The 18,201-nt window shown below is 40.2% G+C and overlaps 1 protein-coding gene and 1 pseudogene across 2 annotated transcripts; both read right to left on the minus strand.

Annotated features, from left to right (window-relative positions):
* Positions 1-55: 55 nt before the first annotated feature.
* LOC124482001 lies at positions 56-922 on the minus strand (annotated as a pseudogene).
* Positions 923-11,275: 10,353 nt separating this feature from the next.
* On the minus strand, positions 11,276-15,287 carry LOC124481854 (COUP transcription factor 2-like). Of its 2 annotated transcripts, XM_047042113.1 has the most exons (4): positions 14,528-15,287; positions 14,278-14,449; positions 13,368-13,892; positions 11,276-12,343 (listed from the first exon to the last, which is right to left on the minus strand). In XM_047042113.1, the coding sequence occupies exons 1-4, from the start codon at positions 14,738-14,740 to the stop codon at positions 12,069-12,071; spliced, it is 1,185 nt and encodes a 394-aa protein (XP_046898069.1). In that variant the 5' UTR covers positions 14,741-15,287; the 3' UTR covers positions 11,276-12,068. The 2 variants fall into 2 exon arrangements, with proteins under 2 accessions (XP_046898069.1, XP_046898068.1); XM_047042112.1 differs by having other exon boundaries at positions 14,278-15,287.
* Positions 15,288-18,201: the final 2,914 nt, after the last annotated feature.

An 18,201-nucleotide genomic window follows, 5' to 3' on the forward strand; every position in this document is an offset into this window, starting at 1 on the left:
AGCAGTAGACTATAGTCAACTACAAATGTTTCTCCTTTGTTTCCATGTCTCCCTCTTAGCAGCTATATAGTTGATTGACCCCTCAGTATGTTGATATTGGACATACCATTTCTCTCTCCAACACTAACGGTGGGGTTGGGGATAGGGGTGAGTTATTGATCTGCTTTTGATCAATAACTGCAAAGGATACTCTTCCATAGTGACTTCATGACTGAAAAGTATTCACAGGGAGTGTTCAGGTTGTTGGTCGTGTGCTTGTCGAAGTTGTAGGTCATTGTGATGTCAATGTTGGCCCAGTTGATCCTGATGTACTGGTCACGGTCACGGTCACACCTGGTCTGCTCGTACTGGAAGCCCAGGGAGTGGAGGATCTCTTGTTGAACGACACCAAAGTCAACACGACCGTGGTGGCTCTCAATGCTGAGGTAGTCATGCTCAGTCGTTTGAGGCACAAAGCGAATGCAGGTTTTGGTTGCAAAAGACCTCAGGGCGGATTCAATTGTCTGCTTCTTGTCGATAGATTAAACATTGCTCTGTGTGTAGGCCACCATCACCAAACCATTAGAGGATTTCTCCCATTTGCATTGTCCCTCCCATGCGATTTACTTGTTTGATTGTTGGTGGCCAGAATCCTGCTGCTGATGTCCAACCATATTTCTACATTTGTCTCTCTTCCAGATCCATCTTCCAGGTGAGGACTGACTTGGGAGAGTCCCAGCAGCTGCAGCTGTAGGAGAGACGGTCTTAGGCCTCTGAGGTGGTTGAAGTTGCTTTGTGCTGAAGCTGGATGTCTGAGTCTAGTCAGTCTTTCATACTGTCCTCTTCAGGTGTGTGCTGGGGGATTGGAGGTTTGAATTGTGGCTACTAATCCTACATAAATGTCTAAAGATAGCAGTCTGAGACTAGCTCACAAATCAAACATGGTTTAACCAGCGCTGTGCACTTTACATAATGCACCCAATTTAAGTAATCTATTTGTTTACTCAGAGTGTAAGAAACTCAATAAAAATTACACTTAACAATTAAGCCGTGTTATAACCTATTTTTCTTTCTTTTACCGGCTTTCCTAACACTGTTCTTAAAGATTTAAAATGCTGACTTAATCTGAAACAACTGAATATGAGATTGTCTCTTTAAAATCCATTCCCCAAAAATGTTTCAAACTTTCGAACACCCATTTTCAAGATTAATCTAAACTGTGAAAGTCCTACAGATATTTAAGAGGTTGGGAGAAGCTGTATGTTCCTCAGTTTGTCCCTCCGTGAGTATGATGTACAGCTATTGGAGCACTTGCATATGTATAGGATGGTAATAGGCTCCTGAGGGAGATATTGCAGTGGTTGTGACTGAGATGGATCTTGTCCTAATGGATTCAAGATGGGACAGTATGGGACAGCCTAAAACTCTCTACAGGACACACTTCAGTCTAAGACTCCTAGAAACATGTCTACATTTCTATTTCTGATTCAGAACTGATGTGTTACTGTGCACACTGCTGATTTTTTTCCGTTAGTTTTACAGCTAAAATAAAACACAGATCTAAATTAACTGACTTTTCTGTGAACTATTTAGACAGCATATCTAGTTATTATATCATTAGTATGTTTGAACAGATTACTACTGCATTGTTGAAGCAGTGTGATTGATTTATGTTGGTTGGGAGTTAAGCAGTATTTTGAAATATTTGAGCCTTGCGTTGTCAAATTAGTTAGAAATCATGTTTAAATATAATGCAGTCACATCAATCCTGAGCCTCATAAAATGTAAAGATGAATCATGTAAAGAAAAGAATGTGTGTGTTTTCTCTCAAACAGCTCTCATCCCCCAATCTCATCAGCCACCGTGATTAAGGTTTGGCACCGGGGATTGTGCTGTCTTCTTCTGGAGATATTTCAGCTGCATTTCTGACACTCTGAAAAGAGGGGAAGATAAAGGAGGCGTTGGAGAAAAACCCCACCCTGTTGTGTGAGTCCTAGAGAGGGCCTTGAACCCTGCCATTCACGCCTTTCTCTTCATCAGCTGAGTCTAATTGCCAGAGAAGACAGGAGACCCTGGGCCAGATCGCTCCTTATCCTCTTTAGCGCTTTCAGGCGAATGAAAAGCGAGCTCCTGCTTTTGATCTTTTCTCTGATTTGCTTTTTCTTCTCTGTCATCCCTACCATCCTCTCCTTAGGAGTGACACCAGCTCCTTTCACGAGCTGCCCTCATCTCCATCTGCCCAAAATAATGACCAGGCCCAGGCTTTATGAAACAGAGGTGGAGAAGGGAGGTCAGTGCAGGGAGAGGGAGAGGTCTGCAGGGGGACCCCAAATGCGTCTAAGGAGAGAGAGGGGGTCCCCTGGTTCCAAATCTGCTCCATAGCTTTTTATACTTTCCTTGCTTTCGGTCCTCACACCTCACCGTTTTCACGGAACCGCCCAAATAAAAGCTTTGTACAGACTGTTAAAGTAAGGCTTGTCCATTTCAAATGGTTGTGCAGGCCAAAGTACAATGAGATCCACAGTTGGCAAGGGACAATGGAAGCTTGTGTGGTTTCTTAGTGAGACTTCAGATGAGAGGATGTTGTTCTCCACAACCATGGGGACAAGACAGTGTTGATAACTAGTGGACAGCTTCTTTAAGCTTGGATCCCCACCATGATGTGTAACTCTAAGAGCTGATGTGGGTATTTGTGGGTGAGGGTAATTTTATTATATTAAAAGAAAGTATTGTCGAAATAAACACATTTTATATTATTAAATACAATACAAGATTAAAATAGTTTCTCCATGCTTAACACAAGCCATTTACTGGGCAGATGATATAGCCAGCTGTCTTCACATTGACAAGCTATTGGCTTCCTTCATGCTTCATAGCTGCCTCTGGGACTTCATGTTCTCTTTGATCTGGCTGACTGAGGAAGCTGAGCTAGACAGACACTGCGGTGAAACTGAGGCACAAGCCCGGTAAAACAATCTCATCAAAATATGTTGGGGTACCGTGTTCAGACCGTGTCTTGTGGGGAAGAAGAAAGAGAATAGAGAAAGAGGGAGGAGGTATAAAGCTGGATGGAGTTTTCTTCTTTTTTTGTTTCTTTCTCTTCTTTTTTTGTGGCGAGACGTTAAGGCTAGAGTGTGACGGATCTCAGAGAGTGCAGGGGGGGGGGGGGGGGGGGGCAGAGGGGGAGGGGGGGCGAAGGGCTGGAGTGCGAGAGGAAAAGGGCATAGTGGTGGGTCAGGTTGATAGAGATGTCAGCACTGCTTCAGTAATCTCATGACGCCTGAGCCCGCCGAGGGGGAGGGGGAAAGGGGGGGGAGGGGGAAGGAGAGGGAGGAGAGGGGGCAGGGGTAGAGGGAGGAGGAAGGAGGGGGCGCCCAGGCCTAAGACACCAGCGGCACAGTGACAGGAACAGGAGAGACCACCCCAACAACAGCACCAGGGGTTGGGAGGGAGGGAAGGGGGAGGGAGCTGATATTCGGTTACATATTACGGCTTATAGTTTACACGCCACATGAGTTCCAGTTTCCTTCAAGCAGCATATCATGAAGACATAAAAAGAAAGGCGCAACCATTGAGATTTAGCTATAAGCAAATTTGGTAACCGGTTTGTCAGTTGGTCCTTTGACGTACACTATGAGGTACAATATTACTGTTACTGTTTGATCTGAAAGTATAAGCCAAATTAATGATTTGAAATATTAAGAAAAGAATATTCCAGATGGAACTATACACATCCAACTTGTCTAATACACTAACATGTACAAAAATGAGTACAATAACAAAATTATAAATAACAAAATTCCATGGTTTAATATTTCTCACAATATTCTGGCATTAAAGGGATTTGCCCACCTACTTGGTAATAAAAGTGTACGACTTGTGTGTTGATATTTCATTTAACGAGCTCCACAGAAATGAAATGTGATTCTGGAGGAGATGGATATCTTTAGTGATCTGTCCCTCCTCCACAGTAGCCGGAGCCAAGATGTCGCCCTGTGTTTCCTCATGTTGTAAGTGTTTTTTGTGTTGTTTTCCCTTTTGTCAGAGACAATTACCTTCACTATTAACAAGCATTCTTCTGTTATTATTCATTTCAATTAGAGGGAGACGGTCATTTGAGCTGATAGCTGGGAGTGTGTTGAAAAGACTGGTGATGATGGTGTGGTGGCAGATTGCCACAGCGGTCCAGTCCTCCATCTTCGTTGTTTCATCACAATGAGTTTACAGTGGGTTGGAGCATTGCCGTCTGTGCTAAGGGCCCACATAATGACTTATTGATAGGGAACAATGATGCTACGTGCACTAGAATATTAGCTTGACGCCAGCAGGTCGCAATGTTGCAGACCCAGTGCACAACTAATGCAATTAGGCATTGTATAATGAATGCACGCAGGAAGGTTGTTTCTGTGTCATTTTATCTCTTCAAAATGTTTTTGTCCTCCTTTCAGAAACTGAATTGGAAGTGAATGATAGAGTTTGTATCTAACAACAAAATCTATCTCTTTTTTTTTGTATTGGAATAGTCAGACTGAACCATGACATGATTTCCTAGTGTCAAAGGCTGCACCAATTCTCAGCATGTTCAGATATGACACTCATGCGCCCCGGGCTGTCCAAAGCAACGACATTGTGCTTGTGTCATAGCTGCCCTTCAACAGCAGATGAAGCTGTCAGAATACCAATGTCTTTATTCTGACAGGCGCTCCACCCACTTTTTTTCAGACTGCTGCAAATAAATATGTTGGGTCTCAAAAGACACTGAGGCAGACGTTGGACAGTGGGTCAGGGGGCCAAACGCAGAGCAAAAGCATTCCCTTCCCCCCTGTAACCTGCTCTCATTGAGGCTGGTCACCTCTCTCTGGATCCCTTTCAGGGGAAAACTACCCTGGGCCTCAGCTTTCACATCCCTCCCTCCCTGCCTGTCTGCCAGCCTGGGGATCTCACAGTGCTGCGGTCCTCCACTCTGCACTGTCTAGGTTGAGGTCTCCGCTATGTCTGCCTGTGTGCTTGTCAGGGCAAGACTGGGCTTTGGTTAGTGTTATCCTAAGCATCGCCTACAACATCTCTGTAACGTGCGGTATGAGGAATGCTACATTGTTATCATGGACTGGATATTCTCATGTCGTTACTAGGTTTTTAGATCCGAATTTTGCTTGCTGAAATGTTTAAGTTTACTGTGACTTTATTTTCAGTTTATATTCATTAATTTCAGAGACTCATTCAATCAGAAATCACTGAAGACTTAACACACCCCTATACTTGGCCCACAGTTTTCCAGACTTGAATTTATTAGGTTCTCAAATTGTAATTTTTTCTACATCATCAGCATTAATAAACGTTGGTAGTTCACTTAATTCCAAAACACCAGGCTTGTTGATCTTTACTCTTTCCGCTGCCAAAAACTTTCATTTCATTTGTTCTGAAATATAGTGTTTTTTAAATGTATTTGTATTATTATTTTTGTGCTTTTGTTCAACACCTCAGTCAGCCTTGCTGTGTTGAGAGTGTGCTTTATAAATAAATTACTTACTTACTGAAATAACATTCAACTAACAGCAAATAGGTAATAACCTGAAAAATAAGAAATTAGTCTGTGAAATACTTTTTGATGCACTGTACCTCTAATTATACAGGTTATATAAAGCAAATATGTTGATTATTGTCATGACAACTAGAACTTACAAATGTCCATAAACAGATGTATATATCCAATCTATTACGCTTAGAATTATGTTTCACAAGTGTAAATAAACAATGAATTGGGTGTATTTATTTGGTTATAGATACTTTTCAAATATGTTAAAACACTGTACTCATTGTAATAACAACATGCAGTAACTGTCCATCACACATATCATACAGGAATATAGTGAATATATTTTTTGAATACATCAACATGAATATTTTCACCCTGTTTCCATGACAGTGGAATTGTCGAATCAATTAAAGTCTATAGATGATATCATAACACGAGTTACCTAATTCATTTCAAAACTAGTAGTACAAAAGCGCATAGCAGATACAGTAATTCCATTAGATTTCAAATATGGAACATATCGCTGAAACCTGGACTCTTCTATATCACCACTTGATAAACTCAAGCCATTGTCTTGAATTTGAAATTCAGAATGATGTGATGTGGTGGCATGCAGAGATGGGAAGCAACGAAGTACAAATACTTGGTTGCTTTCACTCCTCACATTTTGTACAATATTATCTGTACTTTCTACTTCTTACATTTTCAAACCAGGCTATAGTAGACTATGTGTCAGAGCCTATACTTATTTACTGTAACTTGAGTGAAAAAGTGTAGTCAGTACTTCAACTTTTACCAGAGTCTCTTTAAACAAGAGTATCTGTACTTGTACTTCAGTGAAGGATGTGTGTACTTTTGTCATCTCTGGTGGCATGTTTTTTTTTGTTGCCATTTCAGTACGACCACAGCTCTTCCCCCTCTCCCTTCCGCTCTCTCTCTCTCTCTCTCTCTCTCTCTCTCTCTCTCTCTCTCTCTCTCTCTCTCTGTCGCTCTCTGTCTCTCTCGCTCTCTGTCTCTCTCTGTCTCTCTCTGTCTCTCTCTGTCTCTCTCTGTTTCTCTGTCTCTCTGTCTCTGTCTCTGTCTCTGTCTCTCTCTTTCTCTGTCTCTCTCTCTCTCGCTCTCACTCTCGCTCTCTCCCTGTGCTGCCCCCTCCCCAGTGTGTTCTCTCTAACTGAACAAAAAGTTAGTGAATTCCAACCAGAAAGATTTGCATCTTAATAGGTCTTAGCAACAGCACACCCCAGCGCCCCATGCCCTCTCTACACAGCCTTCCACATGATGAAGACTGCCATGGAAGTATGAATCAAAAACTAAAACAGACAGGCATATTTGCACCATCCCAATATCTATTGTGTACTGCTCAGACTAAAAACTGTCAAAAAATAAGCATTTGGAAATACATCTCGAACACCGAGGGTGCATTACCAAGGATTTGTATGACTTCTGCCTAGTTCTTTGCACAATAAGCTTTAATCTACAATCTGATTGGCAGGCTGTCTGTTGGAACAGGCCAATGAGGTGAGATGGAAATGGTACTGTATAGGTTTGTTTCCGCCCCCACATGTCCCCTGTGGTCTATAGTGCGGCCAGTCTGGCAGTAGCCAGAGTGACAGACGTCCCCCTGAGATTCCACCTGTCACTGCCGGAGCCGGACTAATCGACAGGCCTCGTTTAAGCTGAACTCTCCGTCACCTCTCTGTCAAATCTTCATCTTCTCATTCCTCTGACAGATCCACACCCCTCCCCTTCCTGTCTGTCTCCCTCTCATTTTCCCCTATCCCAGCCGACCTCCATTCCACAGGCCGCCAAGCTCCTCCCCCTGCACGGAGCGCATCTAAATCCATCAACGCTCTCCCCGTGCATCCAAACCAGATTTACGCTTTCAGGCAAAGAATAATGAATCTCCTGTTGTCTTTGTCACATAAATCATAACAGTAGCTGTTCAGCATCACTTTTTACGAACCCCCCTTCCCACTCACACACACCTACTATTCCTTTCATTCTTGAAAATGGCAGAGCAGTCTTTAATGTAGACCGTATTAATAATTGCTAGGACAGGGAAAGGGAAATGATTTCTCTTTAAGGCTTGGGGACGGATCCCCCCCAAGAGGTCATGGCTATGCCTTCTCAGAGCTGTTACTCTGCATCTGTTTCTTAGCAACAACAGTGTAGTCTCTGCAGTCCTTGAGTTGATTGGTCTCTCCCTCTTTCGTTGTGCTGGGAACGTCTGCAGGGAACACAGGCTCCTTTTGATCCATCAGCCAGAAGATTCAGCCTTGCCCATCCCCAGTCCCTAATCTACTGGCAACTGTGATATCAAAACCTTCTTGACCATGTCCAACAGAGGGCAGATCGGTCATGTCAAAGGCCAGTGCTTTGAAGCAACTCGGTAGACTTTAAGACGTAGGGGGCGGGAACTAAACTACTAAACTAGTCATTGTAGTTGTCACTGACACATACCAAGGGATTATAAGGGCAATTTGGGGACAAGAAACGGAATTAGAAGCACAAAAAAAACTTTCTCCACTTTCCTTAATTGTTTGTGATTGGTTGCATATTTGTGTTTCATGACAGATTTATTTTGTTTATTGGGCAGTATTAGTTCAGTTAAAACACTTTGTGTGTGTGTGCTTGGGTTTGTATGCATCAGTCAGTTTGTCTCCAATTGGCTAATGTCTTTTGTTATGGCTTTATATCTAAGGTGAAATATGTGCAACATGTGTATTTAATATAAACTAATTGTATTAGTTCTAAATAGTAGGTTTAATTTAAAATTAATTATTAGGCTCATTTTAAAACCTCAAATTTTACAGTGGAAGACCGAAATGTTTTTGATGACTACAAATATGTAATGCCGTAGTCTAATCTTATGTATCATTCTGCTAACATTTCATTCCGTTGTTCCTCTTAACGTTGTTCTGTATCCTTTTGCGTGTCCATGGCTCTAAATTAGAATCCTTGCTCTAATCTACAACAGCCAGGATTTCAGGATTTTATATTTCCAAAATATATCAATGTGTTCTACCGTGGCTATTTCAACATTTTCCCAAGATGGGTAGTTCAGGACAACTTCTAAAATAGTAATAATGTATCTACATTTAATTGAAGCATTATGAGTCCTGTAAAATAGTTCACAATACTTTATACTGCTTGACCTCTGGGGTTTTAGAGGATGAAATGTAACTTTGTTGGGTGGTCAAAGATGCTTATCGCAACATTTTGTACGTTTAGACTAGCTAGATTATTTGAGCATTAGTTTGGCTTTACAATAAATAACTGACTCTAAACAAAGGAAACACGCATGGAGATATAAAAAGATTCGAACGTATTTTATGTGTGAATTATGTTAAAATGTACAAATTAATAGCCTAAGATTTCAGTGTGTATTTAAAAACAGTATGTTAAAGAAAACAATCTGAAAGAGCTAAAGAGTTACAACAACATAAAGTATGGGCTAAACAACAACCCTAAAATAAATCTGTTTTTTAGGCCTACTGCTGGAATTTGTAGGAATAGCTGATAGAGCATGGTTGAAAGGAGATGTATAAAAACGTATACCCTCATATGTCGGCCCATACTATCAATATCGTGGTGCAGTAATGAAGAAAAATATAAATATATAGGTTGATGGGCTATGTATATGGTTTACTAAATTATTTTTATTATATAGGGCATTTGATCCACTTTTAAGGGGCATACATACATACATATATACATAGATACATAGTTCCGGTCTGAAAAAGTAAGAGTGATATGTACCTTACAAAAGGAATTACATTTTTATCGGATTCATTCAGAACTCCAAAACTGTTTACTAATGAGGTTGTCAAAAGCACGAGGTGCATGGGATTGGTGCCATTCGTGTTAGGCTAAGTGTCCTAAATGTTCTTATGCAACTCCAACTTGTTTTCTCAAATATAAAAGTGAAAAAAAAAACTTTTCTACATAAAGCCCTGTCGGCCTACCTACACGAAGCCTAATAATAAAGCCCTGTGTATTAACTGATGGTCATTTTGGCAGGACCTATCCCGAAACTTCGACCGGCCTGCGAAACGACTTACTGGCATACAGACCAAGATCAATATCAATAAAAAGAAAATCTTTAGGCTACATTTTGTATCATAACGTATCCAAAATAGGCAAACCGGATCAAACATGCATCCAAATAGGCTACTGGAAATGTAGCCTATATCTTTTTTAATTTTAGACTGAGCTTTTAAAATTGGGTTTTGATAGTCGGGTAAATACAGAGCTGCTGTAACAGAGGATTGAAGTTTAGGTGAAAATGTTCGATAACACTGAATACATTTTCATTTATTCAACATCCATCAGTTAGCCTATGAGGGAGCAATTGCTAATAAACGCCCACCCCGACGGACTCCACTAATGGAGTAATCAGTGAAAATATGACAATGGCCTACCAAATTGTAGAATTACAGTGCAATGGTGCTTCGATCTACAAAATACGCTACACCTTATATATTTAAAGAATAAACCACGTGGGATGCAACATGAGGATATAGCCGTCAATGGGACTGGTCCAGCCAGGGCCCAGATTTGGAATATCAAATGTGTCTACAAAAAGCCCAAATAAGCTCTTTTCCTAAGCACCCTTTGTAAGGCATCGTACTATGAGGCATATAGCCTACGTTTGACATAAAACAATGTGAATACATTTTAAAAACTAAAATATAAATAGGTTAAGGACAGACTAGGCTACGTAAAGTAATGTCATGGTTAAGCTTAAGAATTAATAGGCTATTGCGGGCTCAGGGCTGTATCGTCAAGAATGGTAAAGAATGATCACATAAAAATGCCAACATGGGCCATTGGTAGGCATATCATTCCGAAAATGAAACGATAGTAGACATAAGGCTAATAGTGGGAAAAATGAGTAAGACCTAGGCTAAGAGAAGACACGCGTTATGAGTTTAAGGCCATATATTATTGACCAATTCCTTTTTTAAAGCTAGTTGTTCAACGAGTGATTTATGTTCAACTCATTAGATAGTGAACTACAGTGACACAACACAGAGGGAGCCCTCATTAGGTCGCTGTCCGGGCACTAATGAACAGAGCAGAATTGCTAATCCTCAGTCTGAATTTACGCTCTGTCGGCTAGCATCTACCTGTCAAGGAAGTGATTTTAATTGCAGCTGTTTATTGTCGTATTACGCCTCTTTAGGGTCAATGTCAATGCTGTTGAAAGAAAAATTAAGGTTATCAAAATGTTGAGAAACATACCAGGGGGAAATTCAATCTATCCATCAGCCGTGTAGGCTAAGAACTCTGGGATCAGACAACAATTATCCCTTTACTTATTAGAACAAAAAAACAGGCATGGACGAGAACCCTCGAACATTTTAATATTTTGTTTACTTTGAAAAAGCATAGTTAACTATGCATTAGCCCCGTAGGCTCTTGTTGAATACAAATATCAAGGATGTAGGCTTTCCTAATGTAGAATGACATGAACTCAAATGGATTCTGACACAAAGTATGGGCAGACAGTCAATTAATTTTCTTTCAATAATAGGCCTACTCATTTATGCTATAACTTTCAAAGGCCTAGTATTTCTGATTATTTGTCTTTATCACATCAATGTGCAGGCTCTTCAAATTTCATCTATTTCGATCATGCACAGTAGATCATTTAGGCCTATACTGTTTGTGGCCTAAAAAAAAATAAAATACTAGGCTAACAACATGAACAGGTTAGAAACAACACTGGATTTAGGTTGTAAAAGAAATACTGTTTATTTATAAATCATGAGATATAATTTAATACAGTACCAATATTTTCATGTCACGGCACATCATAGTTCAAAGTCAGTAACAGAATTACATACCAGCGCACACACGCACACATACACCCACACACACATAGGCTACATAGGCCTACATACACACAGACACGCATAGACAGACACTTTGTAGACATACAAAAGGTTAAGAAAAAATGTGAAGCTATATAGCTACGACCACTTTTACCTCTGCGACTGGAAGAGTTAGCCTAGGACTAGGACAAAATCATACTGTTATGGAGAGATGTATATATAGAGAAATATAGTATCCGGTTTAATATAATGTTCATTTGTTATTCTATGACCATTTAAATCCAGGAAATCGTCATGACGACACCAAAGATAACCTTTTTTATATTTACACAAACAAGCAGTCTTAATAACAAGTAAAACAAGTAAATTGGGTTCTCTTCAGTAGAACAGGTGTTACAATAACTGGCAACATTTTCTGACCTTGAGATACTGAAAGTAACTAGGCCTATTAGCTTACTTAAAAGTGCCATGTTTGTGTAGCCTATACAATTTGCTTAAAAAAGCTGAATGGACGCAAGACAAATAAGCCCCCTTTCCTCCACTATGCAGGGTACAAAACATTATAAAGAAGCGCGATAAATATCCACACACGATCCAATAAATACAGTGTCTTTTATTGTGTCAAATAATCATTCCTGAATCGTTCCTTCTGTTGAACACCAGCCTCTCTTCAAACAAAAATAACGGTCAGGCTCCGTCCTTGTTGTTACTTCGAGCTACTGAAGCGACATGTAAGGCCAATTGAAACTGCTGCCCGAAAGCAGCATATCCCTTATCAAAGTTTCAATTGGGGTTTTGCCCACTAGTCGGACGAAGAACAATTGTTCTATTACAGACGAGGACACTGTGCGAAGGGAAGGCAGGCGAAGCAATAGCTTCCCAAATCTTGTTGGCTGGTTGGGGTACTGGCTCCTGACATACTCCTCTAAAGCACACTGGGATTTCTCTTGTAACCCTTCAACATGAGCCACATCCGACAGACCACACGCATCTACAACAGAGAAAACAGAGTTAAATCAGGTGCATAGCGGCCCCATAAAGCGCATAAAGGCTATTAGGGCCTACATAAATAACGTCGACGTAAATATATATGCGATAGGCAATACCTACATACGATGCAAAGGTAGGCTAGTCATAATGCTTGACTTCATCAAAGTAACGGCAGGAATGAATCTAATGTCTATCTGCCAAACAATCAAAGATGGCGCCTGTTCTTTGATTAAAAAAAAACGAAATAGGGATAAGAAAATTGGCCAATTGCAAATAGGCACACGTATTAAAATGTATGTTCAAGCCTTAAGTGCACACTGAAATATATATGAAGTCATTAAAATCACCGTTTGAATGTTGCTCTTCTATCCCTTCTGTCGTGCTATGTAAGGTTACAATGCAGGGGTGAGAAAAAGGTCATGTCCCAGTTTACGAACACGTGCATTGCTCCTGGTTTTCTACTGTTCCAAAATTATGTTGGGGTGTTTGGATATTGCGAAATACCCAATTAGCCCATTATGATCTTGTTAACAAAGAAAACTAGGCCTAAATTATATCTCACATTTTGCAGTCATTATTTGTATTAGGTCCCTGGAAGCCAAATGCCATAAAGCATAAGTTTATTTTTCTGGTCCTGCTTTTGGTAGCCTACAAAAGTGTATTTGACACATTAAATTTGTTTTCTTCTGAGGAAATAAATATAGATACGTATTATAAATGTAATCATTACTCACTGAAAGCCAGAAGTAAAATAACACTAAAAATCAACATCCTTTATGATACTATGGTATGCTATGTAATTTGCTATAAGTCTATCATAAAATTTAGACCACTGACAGCTAAGGATCTTTGAAATGTAGCCTTAGCTTATTCCCATGTGGAAAGGGGCGGTATAGACTTACATATTGTATGTTGGTTACATACTGTATTTCAGTATGTTTCAATTATTTAAAAAATCATATGTCTACATAGGGCCTAATATATAGGGCCTATATATTTTTTTATTTATTTTGAAGAAAGTTTACCTGAAGTGAAGAGGACAATGGCCTTTATGCAGCTGTATTCTGCTGAATCCACATGCAGGACTTTCAGCTTCTCTACTTGTTCTTGAAATATCCGAATGTGGTCCATGAACGCTACAACTCTATCTGCAGACATGGGGGAGGCATGGAGGCCTGCTGCTGCCAGTAATGGGGCTACATGTACCGGCATAGAGCACTGTGCCGCGTTCAGAACAAACAGCTCACTCCATGTTAGCCTTAGAAGGGCTACTTGGTCTGTGATTTGTAGATCTGGAAAAAAAGGGATGTTTCTGGCCCACTCAACGGCGCTAAAAAGCATCCTGGCCGCCAGTTCGCAGATGTTTTCGATACCCATGAGGTTGTTTGACTGCATACACTGCGTGCCATATCGGGATGTTGGGTAGGGCTCCGCTCGTAGGAGAAGAGATATGTATCCGGAAAGGTAAGAATGGCACTGTAGAGGGTCTCCATTTAAGGTGAATTGGCCATGGTATGGCTGCGTCGGTAATACCCGTCCTCTTTGAACTGCTGCAAAAAAATAGAACGCAATAAATGTATGAACGTCTGCATGCTGCAATGATTTTAAACAGGTATGCATGGCCTTTGAATGGTGTATGGCATCATATAGACCTACCACACACTACGCACTTTTTCAAATGCATTTATTGACATAGCACAGTAGAATTATGACATATGTGGCTTTTCAATTAGGCCAATATGGCATAGTTTTAATGTAGTCATGTTTAAAACTAGGCATAGGCCTATACAGACATTGATACCTGATGTATATTATAAAATGCATTACCAAGCTAACTGTAGCCTACGTTGCAAACCGAACATTGCACGTTCTCTATACATAATTATAACTATTAGAGACAGTGGTTTCAGATGACAAGCGTAGAAGAATGTTTACCTTCCCGTCTCATGCCTACTTTAAGGCATTTCTTTAAGCGACAATATTGGCACTGGTTACGATGGTGCTGATCTATTGGACAGTTCCTGCTTGCCCTACAAGTGTAGCTGAGGTTCCTTCGGACGCTCCGTTTAAAAAAGCTTTTACATCCCTCGCACGTGAACTGTCCATAATGCTTTCCACTCGATTTGTCGCCACATACGACGCACTCTATTTGTTGAGGCTGTTGTTTGTCTATTGCAGCGTTCATCGACTGGTTTGTGATAGACTGCGTCGTATTGCTTGTAGGGGCGCCTTGGGTGGCTGTCTGAGTTGTTGGAGCAACATCCAGCGAGGACGTCGGATTCAGGTGGCCCGTTAGATCGGTCGATATAGACAGAGATCCCACTTGTGAGACAGGTGAAGAGATTGTGCCTTGAGTGTCGGCGACATCTTCTGCGCTTCTCCACGCTACCATTGCCATATCGATAAATCAATGTTTCCAAAACTTTACTCGTCTTGCTTCCAAACGTTGCCGAAAACAACGGTTATTACAATTTAAAGATACAAGACAAGACTATTGCAACATTTTTTAAAGATTTTTAAAGAGACATAAACAATATTAATAAACGATGATGATCGATGCATATATTTACAAACAGCGTAGAACACAAACAACCTAAAGCTTACGAATAAAAAAATCGTCCAATATTATCACCAAGGTTTGAAGTGGACAACCATGTTAATATGTACCAGAATTTCCAGGGTAAAATCTAGTATGAAGTCAACTAAATCCACGTTGAAATCATTGGGAAGAAAATCCACAATTCCCTGTTCCCTCCACAAAACTGTCCACGTAACACAAATAAAATGTGCTCTCTTGATTAGGAGATGGAACTCAAACTCATGAAATTAACTTCTACGTGGCCTTCTCCAGCCAAACGCTTTGTGCTATCCCAATAGTTATCTGTTACCTACATGAAAAACGCGAAAGCGAGTGAAAGCGAATTTTGATGATGGTCAGCTGCCTTCTCCAGGACGGGACTAATGTGCTTGAACGTATCGGGTGTGACTAGCTGACGTTTCCATCAGGGTGGTTGCCATATAAGGAAAGGGGCCGTACTTGGTTGGTTTGTGCAAAGGATACCCGTTCAGCACTATTGGTTTATAAAAAGTGTGCTCTTTGTTAGAAATGTGTGTGGGCGCACGCGCGCGTGATAAAGTGTACATGGATTATATGCCTTTTGTGATGCATTCCTAGTTACTTGATAATTTGTTCAGGAACAGTGGTGTAGGATTTAATTTCTAAATTAATTGAATATTGCAGTTTTTTGGACAGTGGAATAGGCGTATTAGCCAACAGACGAGAATGTCGTCTACAGCGGGTACACAGCTAAATCTAGCAGTAATTTGATGCCCCCTAGTGTTAAATTTTGATTCCGGACTCTTGACCACAGCACCGTCCGCCATGTTATTGTAAATACCTGATCTAGATGGTTAAGTAGGTGACAGAAAACAAAAATGGGAATTGTTGTTAAAGAAGAAAAATCCTAAATACATCCCTCTGAATTATTTAATTAAAATTGACAGGGTAAATGTGGTAGGCTACTGACAACTTCAGTGTTCTATAAATTAATCCAGGGAGTGAATCCTTGTCCTCTTCATTCAATCGTGTGCAGTGTTGAAGTTTACAGCCCTAAATCCGTAGAGCTGGATGTGAATGCAACCGTGTGGCTACCTGGGTATCGGTAGTGCACAGATGCCCCCCTTTGGAAGCTATTCTGCCAACGGTATGATAACAATACTATTCACTTCAACAGGGTCATGTCCAATTGTAATGCCCACTCTCTGACAATCAGCTATAGTTGCATATAAGTATCCAGTTATGTTGACAAAACCACTATGATTCACTTTCCTCAATAAGTTGGTAACGTGGACTTGCCTCCTGCTTGGAGATCTGTCGTGGCCTTCATGACACATGCGTACCCACACATCATTGCATCATGAATCCATCTAAGCTCATGCCCCCCCTCCGACAAGTTGCACCATATGGTTCACCCTTAAATCCCCTGAGTGTTTAATAACAGGACAGATGCACTGCATCCATGAGAGGATTGTTAAAGACAGACTCATCAAATCTAAAGAGCTATGAAAGCATAATTTAGCAAGTACTGTACAACAGTACATTTGATAAACAGTTAAAACATCTACACCAAATACTGTGGAACAACAAGTTTACAAGTTTTACTTAAGGTTATATAATCCAACAATAGTAATAACATACATAGTTTGATTGACATAATATTCGTATTTGAAATATAGTATCTGGAATATATAGTGGATACCTAGCCTATATCACAGGACTGTATTTAGACAGTTTTCAAAGAACCAAAAATGTAGAGCAGACCTAGTAACCTAATCTTGACTTTGGAAGAGGAAGGAAGGCATAAGATTAATAGACTGTCAATGAGATTAACGTGTGATCTAAATGTCAATTACACTTACTTGGCAGTGTTAATGGATTTCCAAGCAGTTTAAAGTGGTGATGAAAGTTCACTGTCAACACCATGGTAAAGCAGTCCATTGAAAAAATGCAGGTACAATTAAGAATGCATTAAGTGTGCATTTCCACACTGTTTTATCCACACTGTGGATAATGTAAGCTACATTCATTAAAAAAATGTGTCTAACGATGTTTAAATAATGTGATGTTTTTTAGACATAACATTAACAGATGTATGATGGTCATTTTTATGTCAGACGACACATTAAATACAAAACTGTAATTGCTAAATCTGTCAGGTAGATTGTCTCACTGATTTTAATTGTACTTGTCATACAAATGAAAAAGAATCCTGTTTAGGACATCTGAACAAGTGAAATCCCTGGACAAAGAACAAAAATAGCCTGTTGAACAGATTACTGCACCACCAGTAGTAGTCTCAACTGTATCCCCTGAAAACTAGTACTGTAGCCCCACAGTATATATTTTTTAAATTAATAATTTGCTGTAGTAATATTGCATTCACTGACACAAGATGCATACCCACAGAGATTACCACCATGCCATGGTCAACAAAGGGATCCTCATTAGACATGTTACAAATTCCTATTTATCCTTTGGCCTCTGAGGCACAGCCCATATTGGATTGACCCACATAAACTTAGCAAGATTAACAAAGTGGATGGATGGATAGTCTTCCCTGGAATGCTCTTCTGGTTTTCTAGTGCAGGCTTACAAAAATGAAAAAGAGCTTTATCTTGATTAACCTGGTTGAACCTTGAAGTCACTATGAATGTGTGTTAAACAGTTGAAAAGGAGTTACAGTATGTACAGTAAATGCGCTCACAACATGAAACAGGGATGAAAACTAAATGTGTTTTTTGTTGTCACATTCAAAATATTGATCATATTTCAGGAAGGCAAGAATAATGGGAGTCAGGTGGCTGAGCGGTGAGCGGTGAGGGAGTCGGGCTAGTAATCTAAAGGTCGCCAGTTCGATTCCCGGCCACACCAAATGACGTTGTGTCCTTGGGCAAGGCACTTCACCCTACTTGCCTCGGGGGGAATGTCCCTGTACTTACTGTAAGTCGCTCTGGATAAGAGCGTCTGCTAAATGACTAAATGTAAATGTAAGACACTTTCTTTACTGTAGAGTAAATGGGAATCATTTAGAGAACAAAACTCTAATGGATTTCCCAGAAGGAAACTGGGATAGTGTACTGTTGAATTGTCTACAGTATGTTCAGGCTACTACTTAATGTTATCAATGCAAATAAGCTGGCCAGTTTACAAAAGCTGGCCAATGCTTAGAACTGTAAATGGCTTTGCTCTAGTGGTTGGATTTACACTTCTAAAAATGTAAGCTAAAAGCCTTTATTCATTTTGTGGACTGTTCATGTAATATTCTACATGTAGTTAGGAATATAACGTATAATCCACTC

The sequence above is a fragment of the Hypomesus transpacificus genome, chromosome 19 (assembly GCF_021917145.1).
Source record: "Hypomesus transpacificus isolate Combined female chromosome 19, fHypTra1, whole genome shotgun sequence".
Lineage (NCBI taxonomy): Eukaryota > Metazoa > Chordata > Actinopteri > Osmeriformes > Osmeridae > Hypomesus > Hypomesus transpacificus.

Coding starts and splice junctions, on each gene's coding strand:
- LOC124481854 (XM_047042112.1), bottom strand. CDS start 14,740: ATGGCAATGGTAGCGTGGAGAAGCGCAGAAGATGTCGCCGACACTCAA. Junction 13,893..14,277: donor AGTAGGCATGAGACGGGAAG/GTAAACATTCTT, acceptor ATTTTTTTGCAG/CAGTTCAAAGAGGACGGGTA. Junction 12,344..13,367: donor CATTGTCCTCTTCACTTCAG/GTAAACTTTCTT, acceptor TCTCTGTTGTAG/ATGCGTGTGGTCTGTCGGAT.